We start from the raw sequence: 22,174 nt of genomic DNA, 5'->3' as shown, positions 1-22,174 counted from the left end.
GACACCCCAAGGGGACACAAGGACACCAGGACAGGACATACCTGCTTCAAGCACTGCAGGAGGACCCCAAAGACCATGGAGTAGGGCAGGTGTCCCACCCGGACAGTGGCACCTTGGGAAGGCACACTGGGGCTGCCTGAAGGAGGGGACAGGGTGCCAGGGGGCTTCTTCTCAGATGCCCTTTTCTCTGCCTCTCTGCAACACACAAAGGGAGAAAAATACGTTATTTCTACTCATTCATGTGACCTGCAGCATTTTTGGGAGCCAGGTTAAAGGCTGAGCAACAGGATCTGCATTTTCAGTTTTAAAAAGCACAGGACTGCCCCACAGACACACAGCAATGAGCCAATTTGGTCAAGTGAAGGATTTTTTGTATTTAATTTAGAAATGTGTATTTTGTGTTGCACAACTTCAGACGAGCTATAAAATTAAAACTACCCAGATTTGTACAAATCATCGAATCAAAATTCAGTGTGGAACTGGTTTGAGGCAAAAAATTGCACATTTTTGGGGGAAGTTTTATGAGCAGGAACTCAAATTTCATGTCTGAGGTTGAAAGCTCTACAGGTAAATGATTTGTAAGAGCAGCTCACCAATGAGTTACTGGTTCAGACAATCCTAGGCTGTAACTACAGACTGGTCTAGGAAGTGGAAAACTTCGAAAAACTGCACATTGCAACTGATGGAACACTAAGGAACCCAAGAACACAATTTAGTTTGGAAAACAGCTTTTTAAAAATAAAAAATAAATTAAGAAATGTCCAAGGCCCAGCTGGGCAAGGCTTGGAACAACCTGGGACAGTGGAAAGTGTCCCTGCCATGGCAGGGGTGGCACTGGTTGAGCTCTGGGATCCCTTTCCAACCCAAACCACTCTGATTCTTTTGTTTAACACAATGAGAAACCTACACAAAATCACACAGGCAGTAGGGGCTGAACCTCACTGCCCCATCCTTGTTGGAGAGGCCGAGGCGGTGCAGGGAGTCAGCTCGGAGCATCAGCAGGAAATCAAACACCTGCAACAGGGAACACACTGGAGTCACTCCAACCCTGAGCCACTGGAATACTCCCCCACCCCTGTACAATATTTTTCCAGGAGCAGAAGGATTTTTAAGAGATGCCATGGCTTGTTCTGCAGGAGGCATCACTGCAGGTGTCACGCCGCATTTACCCGTGTGAGCCAAGAAACGTTTCATTCTACTTCTTGCAAGCTCTAGAGCACCCAGTCCCCAGCTGAAGCCCCAGAGGGCTGTGCAGCCGTGGCCCTGGGAGCACAGGGGCTGCTCCTACCTGCAGCCTGATGCTGCTGGCCACAGGGAGGCTGTAGGAGTAGATGTAGTGGCGCTGGACGTGCTGGATCAGCATCTCGTACACCCGCGTGGCGTGGCTGGAGGGCAAACTGTATAGCTTGGTCTGCAGGCACACAAACACAGCCCAGCATCTGTCACAAACCTGGGGCTGCACTGCCAGCTCCAGCAGAAATACAGCAAAAACTTCACCCTCAATGTGACACAAGCAGGTGGCTCTGGAAGGAACCTCAGCAGAGACTCCAGAGGAGCTCTGGCTGCTCCAGAGAACAGCCCATGCTCCAGCACATGCTGCTCAAACAGTTCTATTAAATCTATTCCAGGTTATGAACTCCTCCTTTCTGCCAGTTTATGGCCACATCCTCCCTCCACACAGGAAAATGTGCTCATCTGGGTTATACAATGGGAGTTAAGAAAATACAACTTAGGAAACAGTCCCACAGCACTCAAAATCAAAGGATTGACCAAAACAGGAGTTAAAATATTGAATAGATACACAAAATTCAGAATAATTAATAGTGGGAGAAGAGTTATCCAAAAAGCCAAGTCCAGCAGAAGAGTATTAAGGACAATCTGTGTTTAATGCTCTGCAGCATTTACCTGAAGAATTATCAGGAGCCCAAGGACTGCTGTCTTGACATCCTCCAGAGAAGCTGAGTACGACAGCAAGTCCCTCTCTTCCAGCTCTGAAGGAGATGACAGGGAATGTGCAGCCACCTTTGAAAGGGAAAAGCAACACATGGTTTAAACCTGCAGCACATCCTTTCTCTATTTCCATGCTGGAAGGTGAGGGAAGCCTCAGGAAATCATCCCTGCTGGAAAAGCTGCCAGCCCTGGAGGTTTTATCCACCTTCTCTATGATATCCAGCAGGCTGTTGAAGTGATGAGTGTTGCAGCCTTCAGCCAGGTCCACCAGCAGCTGAGTGGCCAATTTTCGGACCTGATGGTCTTTATCCTCTGGGATGTGAGCCAGCTGGGAGATCACCACCAGGTTTATCAGCTCTTCCTGCAAGAGGACACACCATCCTAAGCTGTCAGGTGCTCAGCATGCTCGAGAAAGAATTGCAAACAAAAGAATTCAGCTATTCTGGTAGCAGGCTTGTTCCTCCACTGTTTCATCCCTTCATCTCCTCTTCCAACCAACAGGTATTTCTGCCTGCCATCCCTCCAGATATTTGTGAGTTTTATTGAACTTTTCAATAAACTTTTATTTGAACTGACAGCCCAGGCTCAAACAGACAAGGGATTTCTAGGCCTTGGTTTTTTGAGAGAAACACCAACAGCTTCATGTTTTCACAAATCCTGAAGGAATCCAAAGAGCATCTCTGCCCCTTCCTGCCCTCTGACACTTTGGGCACATCCTGAGGAGCTCAAGATATCCCTGGAGCTCTTCCCTAACTCCTCTCTCAGGGAGTTTCCATCTTGGGCAGCAATTGAACTGCAAGACCAGTCCAAGTGCTCGGTATGTCCAGTCCCCATCCTTTCCCAAAGCTTTTAAATCTGCACCTCTCACATCCACTGACAATTCTTCCAAAACAAAATGGACATGGAATTAATGGCCTTAAAACAGGGAAGCCAAGGCACAACCAGGTCTGTCCTCAAACCCCTGCAGCTCCCACTGCAAGCTGCACATTCCTGTATCCAGCTAAGGACAAATAATGGCAAATCCCCCTCCAAGCATCCCAAAGAAAGAAGTCTGGGTGAGTGAGATTTAGAGCCTAGGGCTGGACCTTCCCCATGGTCTGAAGCCCCCAGGAAAATGTGCACCACCAAAAGCTTTGAGAGCTCAGCTGGGACCCCCAGGCAAACACCCACCTCATAGAACTGTCTGTTGATGCTCAGCACGAAGGACAGCACATCCAGAACTTTAATCCTAACAGCACTACGGCTCTCATTCCTGAAACAGAAAAGCAAATCCAAAATGGGTAAAATAAAGAGGTGTTGATATTTAGGGAAGGGGGAAAAGAAAAATAAAACTACAGGAAAATAAGAAACTTCTTCAGAGTTGGAACAGTAACTGTGAGAGATCAGCTCAGCCCTCAATTAATGTCTCTACATCTGAAATGAGATTCAAGAACAACTGGAAATTCAAATCCCAATTCAGCTTTTACTCCTTCTGCAGACCTGTAATTGCAGCTTTCCCATTTCCAATCCAAACCAGGAAGCACATGTCAGAAGAACAAGTGCTCTGGTGAGCGAATTTAAAACCAAACACATGGCACTGAGGAAGAGCTGCTCCTTGGCAGCGTTTCACACAGGAGACAGAAGTTTGTTGTTGCTCTGTGTTGATGTTTCAGAGCACAGAATCCCTTAGGGAGCACCAATTCAAAGGCAGATAACTGGAATACTGAATACCCACATGCAATCCTAATGCTTAACAGGAAAATCTTGTTTGGTGTCAGAACTACAAAGTGCTGTGGAGTGGAACACAACTGCCTAAGTTAATTGGAATAGCATTGAATGGAAAGAAAGAGAAGAAGGAAAAAAGCAGCATAAAGAACTCAGTGGAAAGCTTTTCTTCTGTTAAATAAGTCTTTTCATGTGCTGTGCCCTGGGACTACCACTTCTCAGCAGCCATTTACTAACTCAGAACTTCAGAAAACCTTTCAGAAAATTACCTGACATGACAAGGTGGCAAGAAACACTTGAAAGTGCTTCTTAGATGTAAGAAGTTCCCAAAGTTATGATTTCCTACCTGAAGAATCTCTCCATTAAGAGCTGCAGGTTGTGGATCCAGCCATCTTTGGCAGGGTGGATGGACTGAGCTCTGTATGTTATCAGGTTTAACACAGAAGATTCCTTTTATGGGAAGATCAAGAAATGTTTTTAGTGAATAAGCCAACATAACAAATCCATTCCCCCAACCCCCAGCACTGGAATGAAGCTCAGGGAAGTCCTTGCTGGGATTTTTTGACAATTTCCTGTTTTAGGACTCAAATTTCAGCTGTAAGAGAACAGACCCGAAAGGTGGGCAGTAATAAAGCCTTACTGGTCTCTGATCAGCACATCTTTCCACCAGCTCAAAAAATCTCTCTTCAGAGCCATGAAAATCATTCTGGTCACAGAGTTCTTCTACTGTGGTCAAAAGATCATGTACAATGGACTTCAGCTCTTGGCTCTCCAGAACCTGAAAAGAGACAAAACCATTCCTGAAAAAGTTCCACCCTGCCAAAAAGTGTTAATTTTACAAAACAAACAGAAAACTCCGAGAACCACAGCAGTGAGAACGGGGCTAAGCCTTTCTCAGCCTCAGTTTCCCCACAGTGCACAAACAGATCCATTTGCAAAACAATTTATGGCAAAGCCTTGGGACTGAAAGCACGTGCAGGGAGGCCCAGCACCCACCTGCAGCTGCTGCAGCAGCCTCTCCATGATGTCCAGGAGGATATCCCAGGTCACAGCCTGCAGCTCCTTCCCATATTTCTTGATCAGGCGTGTGATGGACAGAACGATCTCGTAGGACACGACTGCGTTGGGACAGGTCATGGCCTGGAACCCAAAAACACTTCAGTCAGTGAGCAGGTGGCAGCAGAGCCCAGAAATCCTCTGCATTCAAATGCCTTGTTAATTAGGAGATCAGCCTGGAGGCCTGAGATAAACCCACTGGAGTCTCTGCACACAAAGGACACAGCACAGAACCACGTTCTCAAGAGCAGTTCTGCTCTCCTGCGAGCAGCTGGAGCTCAGGTGGCAGACACAGCCCCATCCTACAGGCAGACAAGGGGACTAAAGCCAGTAATTCCTGCTTGAGGCACTCAGATGAGGAAATTTTGAGAGCTCTTGAGGCTGTCCCTGAAGACATCCTCCCTCACTTTTTGTACCACCCACGGAGGAATGGAAGTTGTTGCTTTGTATTTTATTTTTTAAGCTTAAGTACCCACGATGTAGGTATTTGCTAGAAAGGATTCAGACTTTGCTTTTCTGGCCAAAGCTATCAGAGAAGGAGGCCTCACCTACAGACAGAAATCCTCTTGTTTTACTTGTTTTACCATTTCTCCCTGCTTCACCCCACAGCCAACTTCTCCCTCTCGTCCTTCAGGCCTACAAAAATCTCAAGTTTTTGGTCTAAATTTGTCCAATTGACGAAAAAGCTCCCCCAGCATCCCAGCCTACCTTGAGGAATGAAGGCAGCACTGAAGTTGGGGAGTTCCTGAGGGAACAGAGGCGATGAGCCCCCCACAAAGCCATCCCAACAAAGAACACAGCTCCTCTCAGCAGGGCTGCATCTGCCATGTAGGATCTAAGCACAGGGGGAAGGGAAGATTCAGCCCATGCCACAATTATTTCAGCATACAAAGTCAATAGGAATATGCACTGTCCCAACAGGAATTCCCAGCTGTTACACATCAGGGCCTTGCACAGCAATGGATAAACATGAAAAGGAGAAAAATCACTCACCACAACTTTAAACAGAGGGAAATTAAATTCAGAAAATGCCCCAAATGAGCACTTCAGCAGCCTAACTAGAAAGGGAATTTATTTCTGAGCACCAGAACCTTCAGCTTGTTCTGCTGAGGTTGGTGACTCCCCCTCTATCTCACTGGGACCTTACTGAATTCCCTGGATTTCTTGGATCCTCCTCCTTTACCTGTCTTCCATGATCCTGCACATGTTGTAGATGGCACTGTGTCCCAGGTGAGTTCCCAACAGGTTACGCATGAGCTGCAAATTCAGAGAGAACACCTCAATCCCTCATTGTTATCACACTCAGTAGCCTAAATGTGGATTTAACTCCATGATTCTGGAGTACAAGTGTCCTGCCTTTCCCAAGGCAGGCCAGAAGCCTGTCACAGCAGCTGAATCCAGGGGGGAACCCCATGGACATGACCTGATTTGCACTAATGAGATGCTGATCCCTCCATACTTAAGCAATTTTTTAATTTACTCTTAAAACCGAGCTGGAACTGGTGTCAGGTGTGCCCAGGTATGTCTGACACCTCATCCAGGAGTGAATTCATCAAAGCAAGCAGGGGTTCTGACCTTCCAGCAGGGCTCACAGAGCTCCTTCACGTTGATGGTGCGGCACAGGGTGATGATGAACACGGGCAGGTTCTCCGAGGGCAGGCAGTTGTAACAAACAACTGCATCCAGCACTTGCAAGGAAATCTTGGGGAAAAAGACAAAATGGTTGTACACTTCCCTGTGAATCAACCAGCTCAAAGTCTCACCTGGCACACCCAGGAAATTTTTTGGAAGTCAAGAGGGATGAAGATATTTTTGGTTATTTTTTTTTCTTTTTAAAAAAGCACTGGCAATTCACTTATCAAACTGATTAATGCTCTGTTTGCTTTGGAATAAATGACTTTGCTTTGGAATGTATGACTTATATTGGTTTACAAACAACATATTGCATCAGCTCTCTTGAAAGATGAGAATAAACCCAGAGTCTGATGATCTGATTTTGTTTGTAAAAGTTACATTTTCAAAGAACTTCAAAGAGTTCTGCAGTACTAAAGGAAACTCAGATCACTGACCTCTATGTCCATAGATGATGATGTCTGAATGCACAAGAGGCAGATCTTGCTGTTAAGAAAGAACATTTAATGAGAATTGTTTGCTCCACATGATTTTAGGCAAATTACAAAGAGCCAGAACAGTCAGGTTAATTGCCATGTTTTTTAACTCCTCACTGCCCTTCCTGTGGCAATGCTGGTGACACCCTCAGGGACACTGAGCCCTGCAATCTCTTTTATAAAGTTAGAGGGAGATTTAAATGCAGCTCAGGTAACAGCACAGACCCCTGTGAGACCAAGCAATGCAAACAGGCCCACCCCATGGAATGGGAAAAGCACATCAACTTAAACTAAAACAGATCTGAGCACCACAAGAACTGAAAATCAAATATTTGTCAGAAATCACCTGGGACAAAACAGATCCAGATGGGGATGAAAAATACCTCAGTTGTCTGTACACTGATCTGCAACTTTCTCTGTAATTTCCCAGGAATAAGCAGGCAGGAGTTAAAAAAAAACAACTTACTGGACCATGTCAGCTACGTAGTCTTCCAGATAGCAGCTATTGAATTTCACCAGGTTCACCAAAACCAGGAGGAACTCAGATGTCAACCCAACATCCATCCACTGTAGCACAAAATCAGCTAAAAAAAGAAAAAAAAACCCTGTTACAATACACATTCCACCCAGGGATGATACCACCACCTTTTTCTGTAATCACTGCATGTCTCTGCCTTGATTTGTTCCCACCACAGTGAAGAGGGGTTGGGACAATACTCACCCAGCTCCTCCTCTAAGTAGGTGATGTATCTTCCATTCTCTGTCAGAGCCTTGAACACTTCAAGCCTTTCATGCAAATCTTCATTGGAGGGATAATCCTTAATAACCTTAAAAAAATGGGCTCTGAGGATCCCTAATCTCTCACCCTTGAAATAAAGAAAGGGAAGGGGTTAAGGCCTGGACATTATCAAGGTCTCCCTCAGTAATCTCCATGCCTGAAATTATCTTTTTGTTGAATCAATGTCTATGTTCTTCATAAGCATCCAGCCCTGCTTTCTCAGAACACTGAAAACGACAGCTTTGGGCTGATTCAGCCCTGTATTTGTGCAACACGTTGGGAAATCTGAAGAATTTGTTGTGTGCTGAACTTGGCCTGCCCAGAAGTGTCTCACACAGAACCCCATGCATACATGCATGCAAACATCAAAACCAGCTGCAAACTGGGACTAGAAGGTCTGGGCAAAGACCACGTAAAATCTGCTGAATTATGCTGAACTTAACCCAAAGTATTTCCTCTTTCTCAAGAGCATTACCCCAAACCAGAACAGATTTCTATGAGTTGTATGAAAACTTTTGCTACAGGGTCAAACCAAGACTTAAAATTAAAATGCTTCTTCTTTTCATTAGTGAGACACAACCGAAAATACAAATATGAACGTTTGTAGAGAGAAGAGCTCCCTGGAGCTTTTCCCACTTCCCCCCTGCACAAAGGCCAGTTCAGGTGAGTGTTCTCTGTCCCCTGGGGTTGTTGTCACCTGTCCCTGGACGATGGACTTGAGCAGGTGAAGCACGGCGTGCCTGGCCTCGGCGGGACGCTCCGGCTGCAGCATGTCAGCCACCACCTTCCACACGGCCTCCACGGCGTGCTGCCAGCAGAAACAAAAACACAAACCAAAACAAAGGCATGAGGCAGGAAATCTCAGCTCCTCCTGGCATCTGAAGGCCACGATGAATGCTGGCAATTCATGCTGAAGATCCAGGGGTTGCACATCTGGAGTTCTCTGTTCTGAGGGACACTCACCCACCTGATGGAGCACAGCAGACACCAAATCCTGCCCTACACCCCAGGAACTGCAATTCCTCGTTCCACACTCACTTCAAGTGGGAATATTTGTGCAGAAGCCTTCACCCAGCTACAAGATGAGTTCAAAACCAATTGGGGGCTGCTTATTAACAAGCCAGGAGGAGATAAGGAAACCCCTCTAAACATCATCTCCTATGAACTATCCCGAATATCCCCAGCATTCTCCTTCCAGGAAGGTCCAGGAAGCCCAAGAGCTCCATCCCCTCTGCTCCAGAGCTGGAAGGTTGGGCAGATTAATTTCCTCTGACAGCACAAAGCAGCCTCTGGGATCACCCATTTTAAGAAGCTTTCTAAACAATAGGAGTCTCTTGTGATAGTTTGAGAGCTGCTCAAATTTCCATTCTTCCAATACTCACTGAACACTTTGGAACTCACCTCTTCAATTTTTTTGGTTTTTGCCACTTCACAGATTTGACTGATGGCTCGTATCCTGTTACTCAATCCACACTCTATGCTCAGTTCCTGGAAAGAAATGGAGAAATAAGCTAACAGTTTATCTTACCAGAAACATTTATCTCCAAGGGGAGAAGGAATTCTGGTCTCCTTCTCTCTCTTTTTTTTTTTGTATTTTCCTCTTTGTGTGCCAACTATTCTGCTTACAGACTTGTGGTACCAATTACTGGAATCAATTATTTTATTTTTCATTTCCACAGAACCATAAGGCTTTCATAAAAAAGAAACAGCTCCCAGCTTGTGGGAACTGCCACCGCAGAAACTTCATCAAGCTCAGACTGTAAAAACAGAGGGCACAGGGAAATACCCTGTAACCCAACATAACAGGTATCTCTGGAGTATTCAAAGAGTGAATAATCCAAATGCTGGAGCTGCAAAGTAGCTGAGCTCTCAGTTCACTGGAGAATGAGTTGAGAGATCAGGACAGGGAATGATGGAGAGGAACCGAATGCCAAAACACCCAGGCAAGGAGCGAGCCCTCCCAGTCCCCTCAGCTGAGATACCCCAGGCACTACCCCAGCCCTTCACTCAGTTCTCACACCTTGAGTATTTCTGCAGTGATGATAAACTCTGTCTGCTTGCCCTCCGACGACTTGGAACTTCCCCGGGATGTTCCCAGCCCCAGGAGGTTCCTGAACTTCTCCTTCAGGCCGGAATCTTTGCTCTGAGGCTTTGCCATTGCTGCCAAGTGCTGAGGCCCTGCAAACACAGAACAGGGTTCTGCCAAGGAAGGGCCAAGGGGAATATTTCAGCAGGAAAAGCCCAATAACAGCATCACACAGGGGCTTTTCCAAAGTGTGTCTTGAGCCTTTTCAAACATGGAGAAGCCCAACACTGAGGAAACACAAGGAGCTCGTGCTGTTCCTGCCTTCAGCACCCACACCCTGCAGCTCTCCATGGAACAGGGCACCTTTGGGATACCCTTTCCTGGGAGCTCGGAATGCCCAGCCCACCACACACGCTGATTTTTGCAGTCTATCCACATGTACACACTTTTTAGAGGGTGTGAGCTGGACACCTGCTCCCAAAGCAAAGACCAAGCACACCAGGCTGTGCTCTTGATGTGGAAGTGAGGAAGGACTTACAAATCTGAGTGGTGGAACATCCAAGTGCTGCCATGGCAAGAGAAAGACGGGGCAAGAACAAGGATGGTCATTATAACAACCCCCAAAACCTGCCTCCCCTTTCCCTGGGCACACGACCCTGCACGACCCCAGACCCCAATATTCCCATGGACATCCATCCCATGGCCTTCCCACACCCCGGACACAGCAGTCCCTGGTGATACAGAGCCTGTCCCTGCATCGCAGGGGACACACCACAGACCCTGCCCAGTGTCACCAGGGGACACAGACCCCTGCCCACCATCCTCGGGGACACACACAGCCCCCAGCCCTCTGTCCCCAGGGGAGTGCTCACCTGGGGACCCCACAGCCCTAACCCACCCCAGGCAATGGTACATTGTCCCCCTGCCACTGCCAAACAAGCCAGGACATGGCACATCCAGGACACAGCACATCCAGGACACGCCACATCCAGGACACGCCACATCCAGGACACGGCACATCCAGGACATGTCACATCCAGGACACGGCACATCCAGGACACGGCACATCCAGGACATGGCACATCCAGGACATGCCACATCCAGGACACGCCACATCCAGGACACGCCACATCCAGGACATGCCACATCCAGGACATGCCACATCCAGGACATGGCACATCCAGGACATGCCACATCCAGGACACGGCACATCCAGGACACGCCACATCCAGGACATGCCACATCCCACTGCCCAACCAGGACATGCCACAACCGCTTAGGGACACACAGCGGGGTTCACACCACAAAACCCCCCGAACACAGCGGGGTCACAGCACAGACCCCCGAACACAACGTGGGTCACACGGAACATAACGGGGGTCACAGCACAGCACCCCCCGAACACAACGGGGGTCACACCGAGCACAGCGGGGGTCACAGCACATCCCCCAAACACAGCGGGGGTCACACCGCGGACCCCCCGAACGCAGCGGGGTCACAGCGCGCCCCCAAAGCGCGTTCCCCTCCCAAGGTGCCGTGTCCCCCCATCACTCACCCCGAGCCCGGCCCGGCCCGGCCCCGCCGCCCCCGGCCCGCTCCGCTCGGGGCCCGGTGCCGGCGCCGCCCCCGCGGGAGCCCCGCCCGTTCCGGCCCCGCTGCTCTCTGGGCCCGGTAGTTGGCGGGGCCGCCATGAGGGCGGCCCGGGCCGGGCCCGCGGCGCTGCGGCGGCTCCGCTCGGCCGGGGGGACCGCGGGTACGGACGGGGATCAGCAATAGGAGACAGGGATTGCGGCTTCCCGGGGGAACGGGGAGAGGGGAGATTGCTGATTGCGGGCAGTACCGGGAGGGAGCATCGGGGCTGTGTCGCACATGGAGCGGCTGCGGCTGCCCCGGGGCCCGGCCTGCTGTGACACGGGCTGGGTGTCCTGGGCTGGGGATGCTCCTTCAGCAGCCTCACCTGTGTTGTGTCCCCATCTGTCACCTTTCTGCCGTTTGTCTCCCAGCTCCCTCAGCCCGTGCTGGCTGTGCCTGGCGCTGCGGTGCTCGCTTTGGGACTGAGGGCAGGGAGCTCGCCCTGCTCGGGCTCCCCTGGCTGCCCGGTGCTGTCACTGAGCTCTGCGAGCGGTGGAGACAGCTTTCCTCAAGCCTGGAATGTCCCTGCCATCCCCTGCAGGGATCCAGGGCACGGCGGGCACCCCGAGGCCGAGCAGCAGCAGGAGGAGGAGGAGGAGGAAGAGCCTCGCCATCGCCTATGAAGAGGGACAGGGCGATGGGGCCGAGCCCCGGGGAGAGCGCTGGGAGCCGCCGGCCTGGCGGGAGCAGCTGGAGCGCATCCGGGAGATGAGGAGCAGCAGGGATGCTCCCGTGGATGAGATGGGAGTGCACAAGTGCTACGACATCAGCGCACCTCCGCAGGTACCAGCATTCCCACTGGGAACAGCATTCCCAAAGGGACAGCATTCCCAAAGGGACAGCATTCCCAAAGGGACAGCATTCCCACTGGGATCAGCATTCCCACTGGGATCAGCATTCCCAGAGGGACAGCAATCCCACTGGGATCAGCATTCCCACAGGAACAGCATTCCCCCAGGAACCAGCATTCCTACGGGAACAGCATTCCCACAGGGAACAGCATTCCCACTGGGATCAGCATTCCCAAAGGGACAGCATTCCCACTGGGATCAGCAATCCCACTGGGATCAGCATTCCCACAGGAACCAGCATTCCCACAGGAACAGCAATCCCACAGGAACCAGCATTCCCACAGGAACCAGCATTCCTACGGGAACAGCATTCCCAGAGGGATCAGCAGTCCCACAGGGAACAGCTCTGGCAGGCACAGGACAACACAGCCTCCCTCATGCTCGTGGATCTGTCCCTGTGGGATGTTTTCAGGATAGAAATTGGAGTGGGACTCTGGGACCAATCCCAGAGGATGTGATGGATGTGAGGGGCAGTGCTGCCATGTTCTTCTTTCCCTTAAAAGACTGTAGGAGTCCAAGGAAAGTACCCAGCAAGGTGCCTGTGGCACGCAGAGGAATTTGGGGAGCACCCATGGGCAGACTTGGAGGAGCAGTGGGAGCCACTGGAGTGGGAATGTGGGAGTTGTTAGGGTTGGAGGTGACTTTGGAGACCAGCTAATCCAACCCCAAGGCACTGGAGCAGCAGGAGTCTCTGGAGTGGGAATGTGGGGATCATCCAGAGGCCGGCTCAGAGGAGCAGCAGGACCTGCTGGGGTCTGGAGGACACAGCTGGACAGCCTTGGCACATGGAACGCTGTCCTTGCTGCTGGCATCCTGCCCTGGGCTGGGATCCCTGGGGAGAAGATGAGCTCTGAGCCCAGACCCAGGGAGCTCACACGCTCTCAGCCACGTGGGCTGGCAGCTGTGGGGCCAGGGGACCACAGTGCACCACACAGAAATAGCTTCTCTTCCCTGGGGAAGCGGGCTTGTTGCTTCCAAGAAAAAGTGGATGTTGTAACCCTCAGCTCCTCACACCATTTCTTTGTACCCTGAGATTATCCTGCTTCCACGCACTCAGGGCCTTTCCCTGGTGCACCTGTGGTTTTGTAAACTTTGCAGGAGAGCTGGAGGGAGGATTGTGTCCCAGGTCATTTTGGGTTAGTTGCATCATCCTCCTCGCTCTGGTGGGATGGAATCACATCTGGGGAGAAAGAATTGGGAAATAGGAGGTGATGGCCTAGATAAACTCTGTGTGGAAGCAGCAGAGGAATTCCTGGGATTTGTCCTTCTTCTCCCAGTCTCTGTCATCCCAGTTCTTTGGATTTGGTTCCCCGAGGAGCTCACTGGAGCCAGACACCCGGTTCCTACTGAAGCCTAGGGGGAAAGGCTTGGGATTTTCAAAAGCTGCTTAGAGCAGAAGTTGCATGAAAAATCATTGGGCATTTATACTTGTGCATGCTGTGGGTCTCCTGAGAATGCCATCCTCAGGAAAAGCTTTGTCCAGCCCTTTGTGGTTCAGCACTGGCGTCTTTGGAGTCAGATCCCAGCAAACAGAGCTGCTCCCTGCCCTCTCACAGCTGAGCTTGAAGGTGTTTCTTACCTCCCTTTATTGTATGAAAGGTTATGGATTATTCCTGTTTCACCTCCCAGTCTCTGGAGGTGGGTAAGGCTGAAGGGTGGGAGCTCACCGTGCACTGAGGACGGTGCTGGACCCTCCCAGGGTGTCTCAGTGTCCCTTTTGTCCCCAGGTGATGCGCTACCAGGTGCTGCTGGCCCTGATGCTGTCCAGCCAGACCAAGGACCAGGTGACGAGCGCTGCCATGCTGCGCCTGCGCCAGCGCGGCCTCACCGTGGACAGCGTGCTGCAGATGGATGATGAGAGCCTGGGACAGATCATTTATCCCGTGGGATTCTGGAGGGTGAGTGCAGGATCGCCACAGGGAACACAGAGGAACCCCCTGTGCCCTTCCTGTGGGGAGCTCTACTCTGGGATCAGGCTAAAAGCTGGATTTGACACCAATTTTGGCACTTTGTATTGCCAGCAAGATGAGATTCTTGGCTGCAGGATCTGGAGCCTGCAGGGAGCTTGGAGCTCCCAGCTCTCAGCATTTTGACTGCAAGTAGAAGTCAAGGCTCTGTCTCCTCCATGGCTCCCATGTGTAACACACACTCAGGAATGGCTGCTTTTCTGGGCTGGTTTTCTGGGCTGTGTGTCTGTTTTCCCTGTGCTGGAGGGCAGCTTGGACTGTGTGCCTTTCCCCTTGGTTTTCCAGAACAAGGTGAAGTACATCAAGCAGACCACAGCCATCCTGAAGCAGAAGTACGGGGGTGACATCCCCAGCACTGTGGAGGAGCTGGTGCAGCTGCCAGGAGTGGGGCCCAAAATGGCCCATTTGGCCATGCACATTGCCTGGGACAGCGTGGCTGGGATAGGTAACCTGGACTCTGCTTTTCCCATCCCTCTCCTAAATCCCAATCCATTCCCCAGGAGCCTGGTAATATCCCTTCAGACATCTGCAGAGTATTTGGGTGGGGGAACGATGTGACCCTCAGCCTCTCACTCAGTGAGCTGTAGGATTTAAGCAGCTGCTGTTCCTCCCCAAATTTGATAGCAGAAATTCCCAAGGGAGGTCACTGCCCTGGGGAGCTGGTGCCAGATGGGGCTGGACCATCACCTGCAGGTCCCTGGGGATAGATTAGCATTCCAAAAGGATGTGCTGCTTGATGGAAGAGCCCTGGGAAAGTCAGGATGAGGCGGGAGCTGGATCCTGCACCCCTCTGGTGACCATCAGCTGGACAGGCCGTGGCCCCTGCACTGCATCCAGCAGCTCTTGGGCTCTGTTGTTCTCCTGCTGTGGGGGAGGGAAGTCCAGAGGCAGCCAAACCAGCCAAGTGTTTTCCAAATAATTGTGTGCTCCGTTTTGATTTGGGAGGCAAGGCTTAGTCTTCCTGTTTACAGCAATTTCCTGGGTTTTGCCCAATTAGCCCCAGAGACAGGTTTATCACTGCTGATCTAACAATAATACACTTTGCATTCGGAGCTTTTGAGCTCAAAGCACATTATAAACACTGCTTTAAGCCTCCCAAGCCCTCTCTGCTGGTGGGTATTATGAAATGTGTTTTCCACGTGGGCAGAGGAAGGGGCAGAGATCACAATTTGCGTAACTTCAGCTGAAACTCCGGGAGGATGAGAACATGGAGAGGGATGGGGGGCATGCTGTGCCTGCTCCGTGGGGCAGGGGAGCCTTGGGAGAGAGGCTGGCTGGGGCTGTGTGAGCCTGGGGAGAGACACCCACCCCAAGTGCTTTTGGCTCTGGGCCTGGGAAGAAAAGGTTTGTTCTTGGAGTGAGCAGCCCCTGCCCTGCGCTGCCGCTCCCCCGGCTGCTGCCCCCAGGGGAAGCCTTGCCCTGGGCCCGGTGGCTGTCACAGGCAGCTCTGGCTCTGCTCTCTCCGTTCAGGTGTGCCTGCCCCACCTAAACTCTGGGCTCTCCCTCCCCAGCTGTGGACACCCACGTGCACAGGATCTCAAACAGGCTCAAGTGGGTGAAGAAGGAGACCAAGTACCCTGAGGAGACTCGGGTGGCTCTGGAGGAGTGGCTGCCCAGGTGAGCCTCTGCTGGCTGCAGGAGCCATGTCTGCACAAAGTCCTGCTTGGGGCAGTTCCAGGGACTGCATTTTGGCTCCCTCCCCTTTCCAGGGTTGCAGTAGCTGCAGGTGTTTCCCCTCTGCCAGAGCTGCAGCAGCAGCACCTCACCTGCGTGCTGGTTCTATTCCTGTCAGATGGATCAGTCTCCACCAGCAGAGCTCTTGACCCCTGATTTTTACCTTACCAAGTTGACCACGACTCAAGCCAGGTGCTTTTCCACACAGGGCCTTGCTGAGCCCGGTGGCCACAGCAGCATCAGCCCAGGGCTGGATCCTGCCCCCGCTGGTGATTGATTTTCAGTATTGAACAGCAGCTGACACGTACACAGGGACAGCTCCACACCTGGCACGTGCCCGAGCACAGGCACTGCTCCCCACCCAGCTCAGCAGCAGCAGGAAAGGCTGGGAGGGCTGTTCCTAGCAGGGATCAGGAAGGGCTGGGACTCACCTCCAGGGGAAGCCAGGAGGAACAGGCAGAAGGGGAAAGGGATCCCATTAACACCACAGGCTGTTCCTTACCCCTTCCAAGCAGCTGTGTGTCAGCACTGCTGTTTCTCCTCTCTCTGCAGGGACCTCTGGAAGGAGATCAACTGGCTCCTGGTGGGCTTTGGGCAGCAGACCTGCCTGCCTGTGAACCCTCGCTGCAGCCAGTGCCTCAACCAAGACATCTGCCCAGCTGCCAAGAGACCCTGAGGGATCATCCAGCCTTTGGAGAGCCACCAAGCTGCTTGGGCTGAGTCCTGCTAAAGCTGGGCCTGGCACAGGGCTGGCAGTGTGACTGCAGGGGACAGCAGCCTGCTGCAGCAGCCCCAGGGAGCAGCCACTGGCAATGGCTCAGCTCTCCAGAGGAAAAAGGGGCTTTGAGAGGCAGCAATCCTGCTGGGACAGAGCTGAAGGCTCCAGCCTGGTGAATGGCTGAGCATGTGCCAGCTGTGCCACACTGAGTCACTGGAGAGGAAAGCTTTGTGCTCAGGGACTTGCTGCTGCTTGTAAATACTCGTTTAATAAAGGTGGTGAGGGGTTTTTTTGCACCCACGAGCTTTGCTGGCCTTTGTGTGACACTGGCTGAGGGAGAACGTGGGTGACCTCAGCAAGGCTGAACCGTGGCAACCTGCCCAGCCCTGCCACACAACCAGCTGTGCTGCCAGCAGGGCAAGAGCTGTGCCAGGGGGCATCCAGGGTGGACAGCAGGATTTCCATTTCTTCATGGAAAAGGTTGTTAAACACTGGAAGGGGCTGCCCAGGGAGCTGCTGGAGTTCCCAGCCCTGGAGGTGACACTCGGTGCTCTGGGCTGGGGATGGGACACAGGTTGAACTCGATGATCCTGGAGATCTTTTCCAACCTTGGTGATCCTGGGATTCTGAGGTGCAGCTGAAGCCTTCCCAAGGCAGGAGCAGAGGGAATCACTGCCTGGATGAGTGACCTCTGGGCAGGGGCCGAGCCAGTGCCACTGCCTGTTCGTGCCAGGGTTACAGCAGCCACCCCCAGGAGCTGACAGAGGGACAGCACCACCCCTGGTTTTGTTCTTCAAAGAAAGGGCAGTGCTGACTTCATTGTGGAGCTTCAAAGGAGTAATTCCAGCTCCTCTTTAAAGAGGCGAGGGAGGAAGCGAAGTTTACAATGTGCTAAAGGGCTGCAGTTCCGCTCTGGGCTCCCTGAGCAGCTGAGGAAGGAGCAGATAAGTGCTGGGTACATGGCAAACCAAGTTTATTACTGACATTACCGTGTACATGGTGGGTTTGCAATGCTGCTGACAGCCTTAGACTTTATTGATTTCTTTCTTTTCCAAGTTAAATGTACAGGAACTGAATAATTACTACTGAGCTACAAGATGTCAGGAATGCAGTAATGCTTCAACCAGGAGCAGTTTCCACGGACTAAGAGATTAAAATTTTCAATCTTACCAACACGGATTTGCACACCCGATTTCTTTTGATCTACATTCAACACTACACAAGGTTGTTTATTTTCTTACTCCCCCCTTCAAGTACAGCAGTCCTGGATGAGAATTGGGGTGTTGTCACCAGGTCTGTGCCCTCTGCCGTGTCCTGGGAATGCTCTGCCCGGCGCTGCCGGGGTTTGGCAACACGGGCACGGGAAGCAACGTGCACACCATGGAAAAGAGCTCCTTCCAAACATTACCCAGAGAGAGAAGACAGTATTTTGGGGGCCAGAAAGAGAGCAGGAATTTGAAGTGGGAGGGGGAAGAGGTGTCTTGTTAATGGCAGAGCCCCGAGGGGAGGCAGCCTCTCCACATCCCCCATCACCTCAGCGCCTGTCTCGTCACCCACAGCCAAACACCTGCACCTGTTCCTCTGCAAAGTCATTATTTTCAACCTGTTCAGCCCATCGACAATCCTAGAAGATAACTTTCATAAAGAGAACTCATCTCCTTCACCCCTGAGGCTCCACACTCTCCTGCCAGCAGCATAAGGCCACGGGCTCCAGCTGCTCCCCAGGGAAGCCAAACCCCCTGTGCTGAGCCCCAGCCCGCTGCTGAGGAGAGCAGAGAATGGTATAAGGCACCTTTTAGCTCCAAAATGTGGAAATACCTTAGGAAATCCGTGCAGAGCCGTTCCCACATCCGTAGCACACTGACCACGCGAGGGTTTCATCCCAGCAGGGCACAGCCACAGCTCTGTGGTCACACCATCCACGGCCAGGGGACTGGGAAAAGTGGCTTTGTACTCCCAGTCCCTTCCCACAGCCGGGCTGGGATTGCTGCTGGGGTGTGGGAGGGAGTGGGACAGCCCCAGCCCCTGCCCTGCTACCTCAGCTCTGCTACCTGGGAGTGCTGCAGCTCAGCTGAGTCACCTTCACTCACACAGCCAAAGGCAACAATAAAGAGCTTACACGGACTTAATCTGTAATGCTTTAAAGATACACTCAATGCCCAGAGTGGGGCTTTGGAGGAGGCCACAGGAAGCCAAAGGTGCTGCCCACTCCATCACACCAGTGCCTGCTCCATCTCCAGCCCCACGGTTTTGGAGGATGTCCTTCCAGCAGTGACACTCCTGGCTGGAGCCACCAAACCCAGCCCAGGTGGGACCTGGACCAGCCCCACTCCCCAGTACCGAGCCTCAGATAGAGCTGCTCCCTCCTGGAAGCAGATGTTGGGTGATCCCCGCTGCCAGGTCTGTCCAAGGAGTTTTTGTGGCATCTCGTGGTTGTCATCTTCGTGCTCCATGGGGCAGGACTGGCTCCTCTCCCTCCTCCCCTGCCACATCCACGGCTGCAGGCAGGGAGAGCTGTGCCCTTTGGCCTTGGGGTTTGCTTTTAAACCCCACTCTCTCCCCTCTGCACAGCTGTTTGGGGTGAAAAATGGGCTTTTACTGCCTGGGCAGGAGCTGCTGCTGGGGGGAGGTTCCTAAACTAACTGGAAACACATGGGACTTCAATAAAATAAAACAAAAAAAAAAACAAAAAACCAACAAAACAAATACTTTTGCTTCAATAGCAAAGCCAACAAACCATTTCCAGCCACAGTCCATCTTCCCGTGGTGGGAGTAGCTAATGCTGGGCATGGGGAGCTGGGGAGGGGGGTCCTGGCACCCCCACCCTGCAGGGACCCACCACGAGCCGTGAGATGTTTGCACAGGGGCACAGAGCATCCCACGGGGCTCAGCCTGGGACACCCACAAAGCCAAAACACCTCACAGAAAAAATAAAAAAGAAGTAACAGAAGCCTAAATGATGCAGGTAAAGAACAAGAGTTAAAATTCTTCCAGTCCTTTCTCATAGGAATGGGGGACGGTGGGCAGCTGGAGCCGGGCTCAAGAGCAAGCGAGAAAAGGAGCTTTGGTCACATTTGTCTTATGAGAATCGCTGGTGAGTAACAATAACAATAATAATAACAACAATAATAATAATAATAAAAAATAAAAATAAAAAGGACTTTAAAATACGCCTCGTAAAAGCAACCAGTGAAGAGCAGAGCACAAAGCATCTCACGTGGACACCGAGGGACAGGGCGTAGGCACCTCAGAAATGTCCGAGCTGGGGCAGAGGAGAGCGGACGGCGGCCACCAGCAGGGCTCAGAAATTGCTGAAAATCTCCCGTTTCTTGTTCCAGTCCATCTGCGGCGCTCGCTTCTTCACACGCTTGGCCCTCACCTTCTCCTTGGCCTCGGCGGCCGTGGGGCTCAGGCTCAGCCCGCTCTCCTCAAACGGGTCCTTCTTGTCCGTGTCTCCGTCCTGCGTGGGGAGGGAGGGAGTGTCAGCCTTCCCACGCCCTCACACGGAACCCCAGAGCTTGGAAAACCCTCTGGGATCATCGAGTCCCAGCTCGTCAGCAGCACTGAGTGCCACATCCCTCCACCACCTCCCAGTGCTTAACAAGCCCACCAAGGATTTCCTCCAGCCTGCACAACAAGCAAATGCTCAGGGATGGGATTTTTAGGAGCAGAAAGTCAAAGCTCCTTCCCTGTGCTGTGCCCAGGGAGTTCATTTGTTTTGTGGGGGTGTTTCCCCTGCCTGAAGAATGTGTGACTGCCCAGCTGGGAGTGGAAAAGCAGGAACTGGGGAGGTGCTGCCCACTGCACTCGTGTCAGCCGTGGGTAAAGCCAGCACGGAGATCTTTGGTTTCAGGGAAACCCTTCAGAGCTCTCCTGCTGCCCCACCACACATGCCCAGCTCTGAAACAGAGCACAGACCCTGCTGAGAACGGTGGGCAGAGCCTTCCATCAGCACTGAGATAACAGCAGGGCTGAACTAAACCAAACTGAGCCCAGGAAACCCCCCCAGAGACCCCTGAGCAGCCCAGGAGAGTTCCAGCACAGCCCAGCTTCCCACCCCAGGGACTCTGACCGGTGCAGTGACCACAGGACAGCCCCAGGACACAGCCTGGCTTTCCCAGGGCAGAGCCATTGGATCAGGACATGCATTATTCAGCTCCTCAGGGGGGAACTGGCAGATTGCAGGCGCTTGGCCACAGCTGGTGCCCGAGTGAGGGTGCTCAGAGAGGCCATGTGAGCACTTGGTGCTGTCACATTCCTGCTCCCAAATGTCCCAGGGCAGGGGACAGCACAGCAGAGACCCCACAGGGCACCTGCATGGAGACTTTGCTCTATTTACAGCAAAGCCTTGTGCTAAAGGTAAATTTTTGAGCACTTTGTGAATCCCCAACTTCTTAGTGCAAATCCCCACTTCTTATTTTAAGAGGAGAAAAACCTGCTAAATCATTAATGCCTGAGAATACTGATCTATGCCCTGTGTTGACTTTTGGTTGCCACTTCACCTTGCCCAACAAGTTTTGAACCTTTCCAGTGCTGAGCCATACCACAGAAACCCCTTCAGCCCAGCCTGTCACCAAAAACAACCCCTCCCCTCCTTTAAACACTGTGATAAATTGACTGTGATCCAAATTTAAAAAAAAATAATAAATTAATTAAAATTGGCTTTTTTTAAAAAAAATTTTAGCCTGCCCTGGTGCTGCTGGCAGCACTTGAGCCTCACAGCTCTGCTCCTCACAGATCCCCAGCCTTGCTGTAGCTCATCAGTGTAATTACACCTCAGATCCCAAACCCTGCAGCCATCCCTTCAGCTCCCACCTCCCAAATTACCCAAGCAGGAATCACTGCCCAAGGAGGTGCCAGTGAACACCCACAGTGCAAGGGATGAGAGAAAAGCCTGGATTTTGGTTGCTGGGTGGGTACAAGTGAACCTTGTCTGGGAGCTAAAATAAAACTGATTGATAGAGAGCACTGTGAGGCAGGATGGCACTCAGGGTGCAAAAGGGACAGGGAGCCTTTGGGGTTTTTACCTCAGATTCCTTCCCAGGACTCTGTAGGTCACTGTGAGATGAAGATGTGGATCCTCCATTCAGCTGGAGGAAAGGAAAACATCAGTTTGCTTTGTGCCAGAGTAAAAAACACAACAAATCCCTGGCTCCAGCAATGCTGGGCTGCTCCAGGGATGGAACGGAGCTGAAGGGATGGATGGTCCTGCTGCAGGAGCTCCCCTGCATCCCCTGCTGCTCTCCCACACCCCAGGCAGGGCCCTGGCACCTCCTGCCACAGCTGGGACACTGCCACCTCCTCCTCTCTCCCAGGGATTAAATGGGGCTGAAATTTGCCTTGATCAGCCTCTAAATTAAAGTTGTGGTGGGGAGTAATTAAAGCAGGAGGCAGCAGTGAAGCTGAGCTAAATGAGCCTTGGGGACTTGAGCATCCAGGCTCACCTGGCACAGGGAAAGAGGTTTCCAGGGAAAGAGCCTGATCCCTCCTGCTCACTCCAACACATCCCCCCAGGCTGTCCCCAGGGGCAGGTGAGGACTCACCTGAGTCTGTGCAGATCCATTTGTCATGGGCTGGGGCACCACACCTGGACACACACAGAGAACACCCAGTGAGTCCCCTCAGCTGGGATTGCTGCCTCAGCTCCCAGGAGAGCATCCCTCAGCAGCATCACCTGCCATCCCACACCTTCCTCCTCCCCTGCCACCCC

General features: G+C 52.0%; 3 protein-coding genes across 11 annotated transcripts in view; 1 reads left to right on the top strand and 2 right to left on the bottom strand.

Moving 5' to 3' along the window:
• Positions 1-11,220, bottom strand: part of TSC2 (TSC complex subunit 2) — a 31,906-nt gene extending 20,686 nt beyond the window's left edge. For 4 of the 5 annotated variants that reach the window (XM_015643131.3, XM_015643132.2, XM_015643129.2 and 1 more), the window contains exons 1-19: positions 10,161-10,177; positions 9,617-9,774; positions 8,998-9,084; positions 8,294-8,404; positions 7,540-7,684; positions 7,285-7,402; positions 6,780-6,828; positions 6,286-6,411; positions 5,894-5,967; positions 5,419-5,545; positions 4,651-4,794; positions 4,295-4,432; positions 4,001-4,104; positions 3,121-3,202; positions 2,156-2,311; positions 1,906-2,022; positions 1,289-1,411; positions 908-1,014; positions 42-195 (exon numbers count right to left, since the gene is read on the bottom strand). In XM_015643131.3, the coding sequence (XP_015498617.1) occupies positions 42-195; positions 908-1,014; positions 1,289-1,411; positions 1,906-2,022; positions 2,156-2,311; positions 3,121-3,202; positions 4,001-4,104; positions 4,295-4,432; positions 4,651-4,794; positions 5,419-5,545; positions 5,894-5,967; positions 6,286-6,411; positions 6,780-6,828; positions 7,285-7,402; positions 7,540-7,684; positions 8,294-8,404; positions 8,998-9,084; positions 9,617-9,754 (2,100 nt within the window). In that variant the 5' untranslated portion in view covers positions 9,755-9,774; positions 10,161-10,177. Of the gene's footprint in view, positions 1-41; positions 196-907; positions 1,015-1,288; positions 1,412-1,905; positions 2,023-2,155; positions 2,312-3,120; positions 3,203-4,000; positions 4,105-4,294; positions 4,433-4,650; positions 4,795-5,418; positions 5,546-5,893; positions 5,968-6,285; positions 6,412-6,779; positions 6,829-7,284; positions 7,403-7,539; positions 7,685-8,293; positions 8,405-8,997; positions 9,085-9,616; positions 9,775-10,160; positions 10,178-11,177 lie in introns of those variants that run through there. The other variant, XM_015643130.2, reaches the window with a different exon arrangement.
• A 91-nt stretch (positions 11,221-11,311) lies between these two features.
• Positions 11,312-16,767, top strand: NTHL1 (nth like DNA glycosylase 1). 3 transcript variants are annotated; one of them, XR_001524114.2, is made up of 6 exons: positions 11,312-11,375; positions 11,796-12,037; positions 13,833-14,003; positions 14,358-14,517; positions 15,543-15,689; positions 16,299-16,410. XR_001524114.2 is itself a non-coding variant. In XM_015642976.1 (6 exons), exons 1-6 carry the CDS (start codon positions 11,312-11,314, stop codon positions 16,420-16,422), a joined length of 867 nt encoding a protein of 288 aa, XP_015498462.1. In that variant the 3' UTR covers positions 16,423-16,767. The 3 variants fall into 3 exon arrangements, 2 of the variants coding, with proteins under 2 accessions (XP_015498462.1, XP_015498463.1); XM_015642976.1 differs by having other exon boundaries at positions 15,584-15,689; positions 16,299-16,767; XM_015642977.1 differs by lacking the exon at positions 15,543-15,689 and having other exon boundaries at positions 16,299-16,767.
• Positions 16,768-17,420: 653 nt separating this feature from the next.
• SLC9A3R2 (SLC9A3 regulator 2) overlaps positions 17,421-22,174 on the bottom strand; it is a 31,435-nt gene continuing 26,681 nt past the window's right edge. For 2 of the 3 annotated variants that reach the window (XM_015642972.2, XM_015642975.3), the window contains exons 5-7: positions 22,008-22,051; positions 21,492-21,554; positions 17,421-19,924 (exon numbers count right to left, since the gene is read on the bottom strand). In XM_015642972.2, coding sequence (XP_015498458.1) covers positions 19,766-19,924; positions 21,492-21,554; positions 22,008-22,051 — 266 coding nt within the window. In that variant the 3' untranslated portion in view covers positions 17,421-19,765. The remainder of the gene's footprint in view (positions 19,925-21,491; positions 21,555-22,007; positions 22,052-22,174) is intronic. The other variant, XM_015642974.2, reaches the window with a different exon arrangement.

The sequence above is a fragment of the Parus major genome, chromosome 14 (genome assembly GCF_001522545.3).
Source record: "Parus major isolate Abel chromosome 14, Parus_major1.1, whole genome shotgun sequence".
Taxonomy (NCBI): domain Eukaryota; kingdom Metazoa; phylum Chordata; class Aves; order Passeriformes; family Paridae; genus Parus; species Parus major.
Note: the sequence above shows the minus strand (reverse complement) of the source record. Positions and strands in the feature narration are given on the sequence as shown.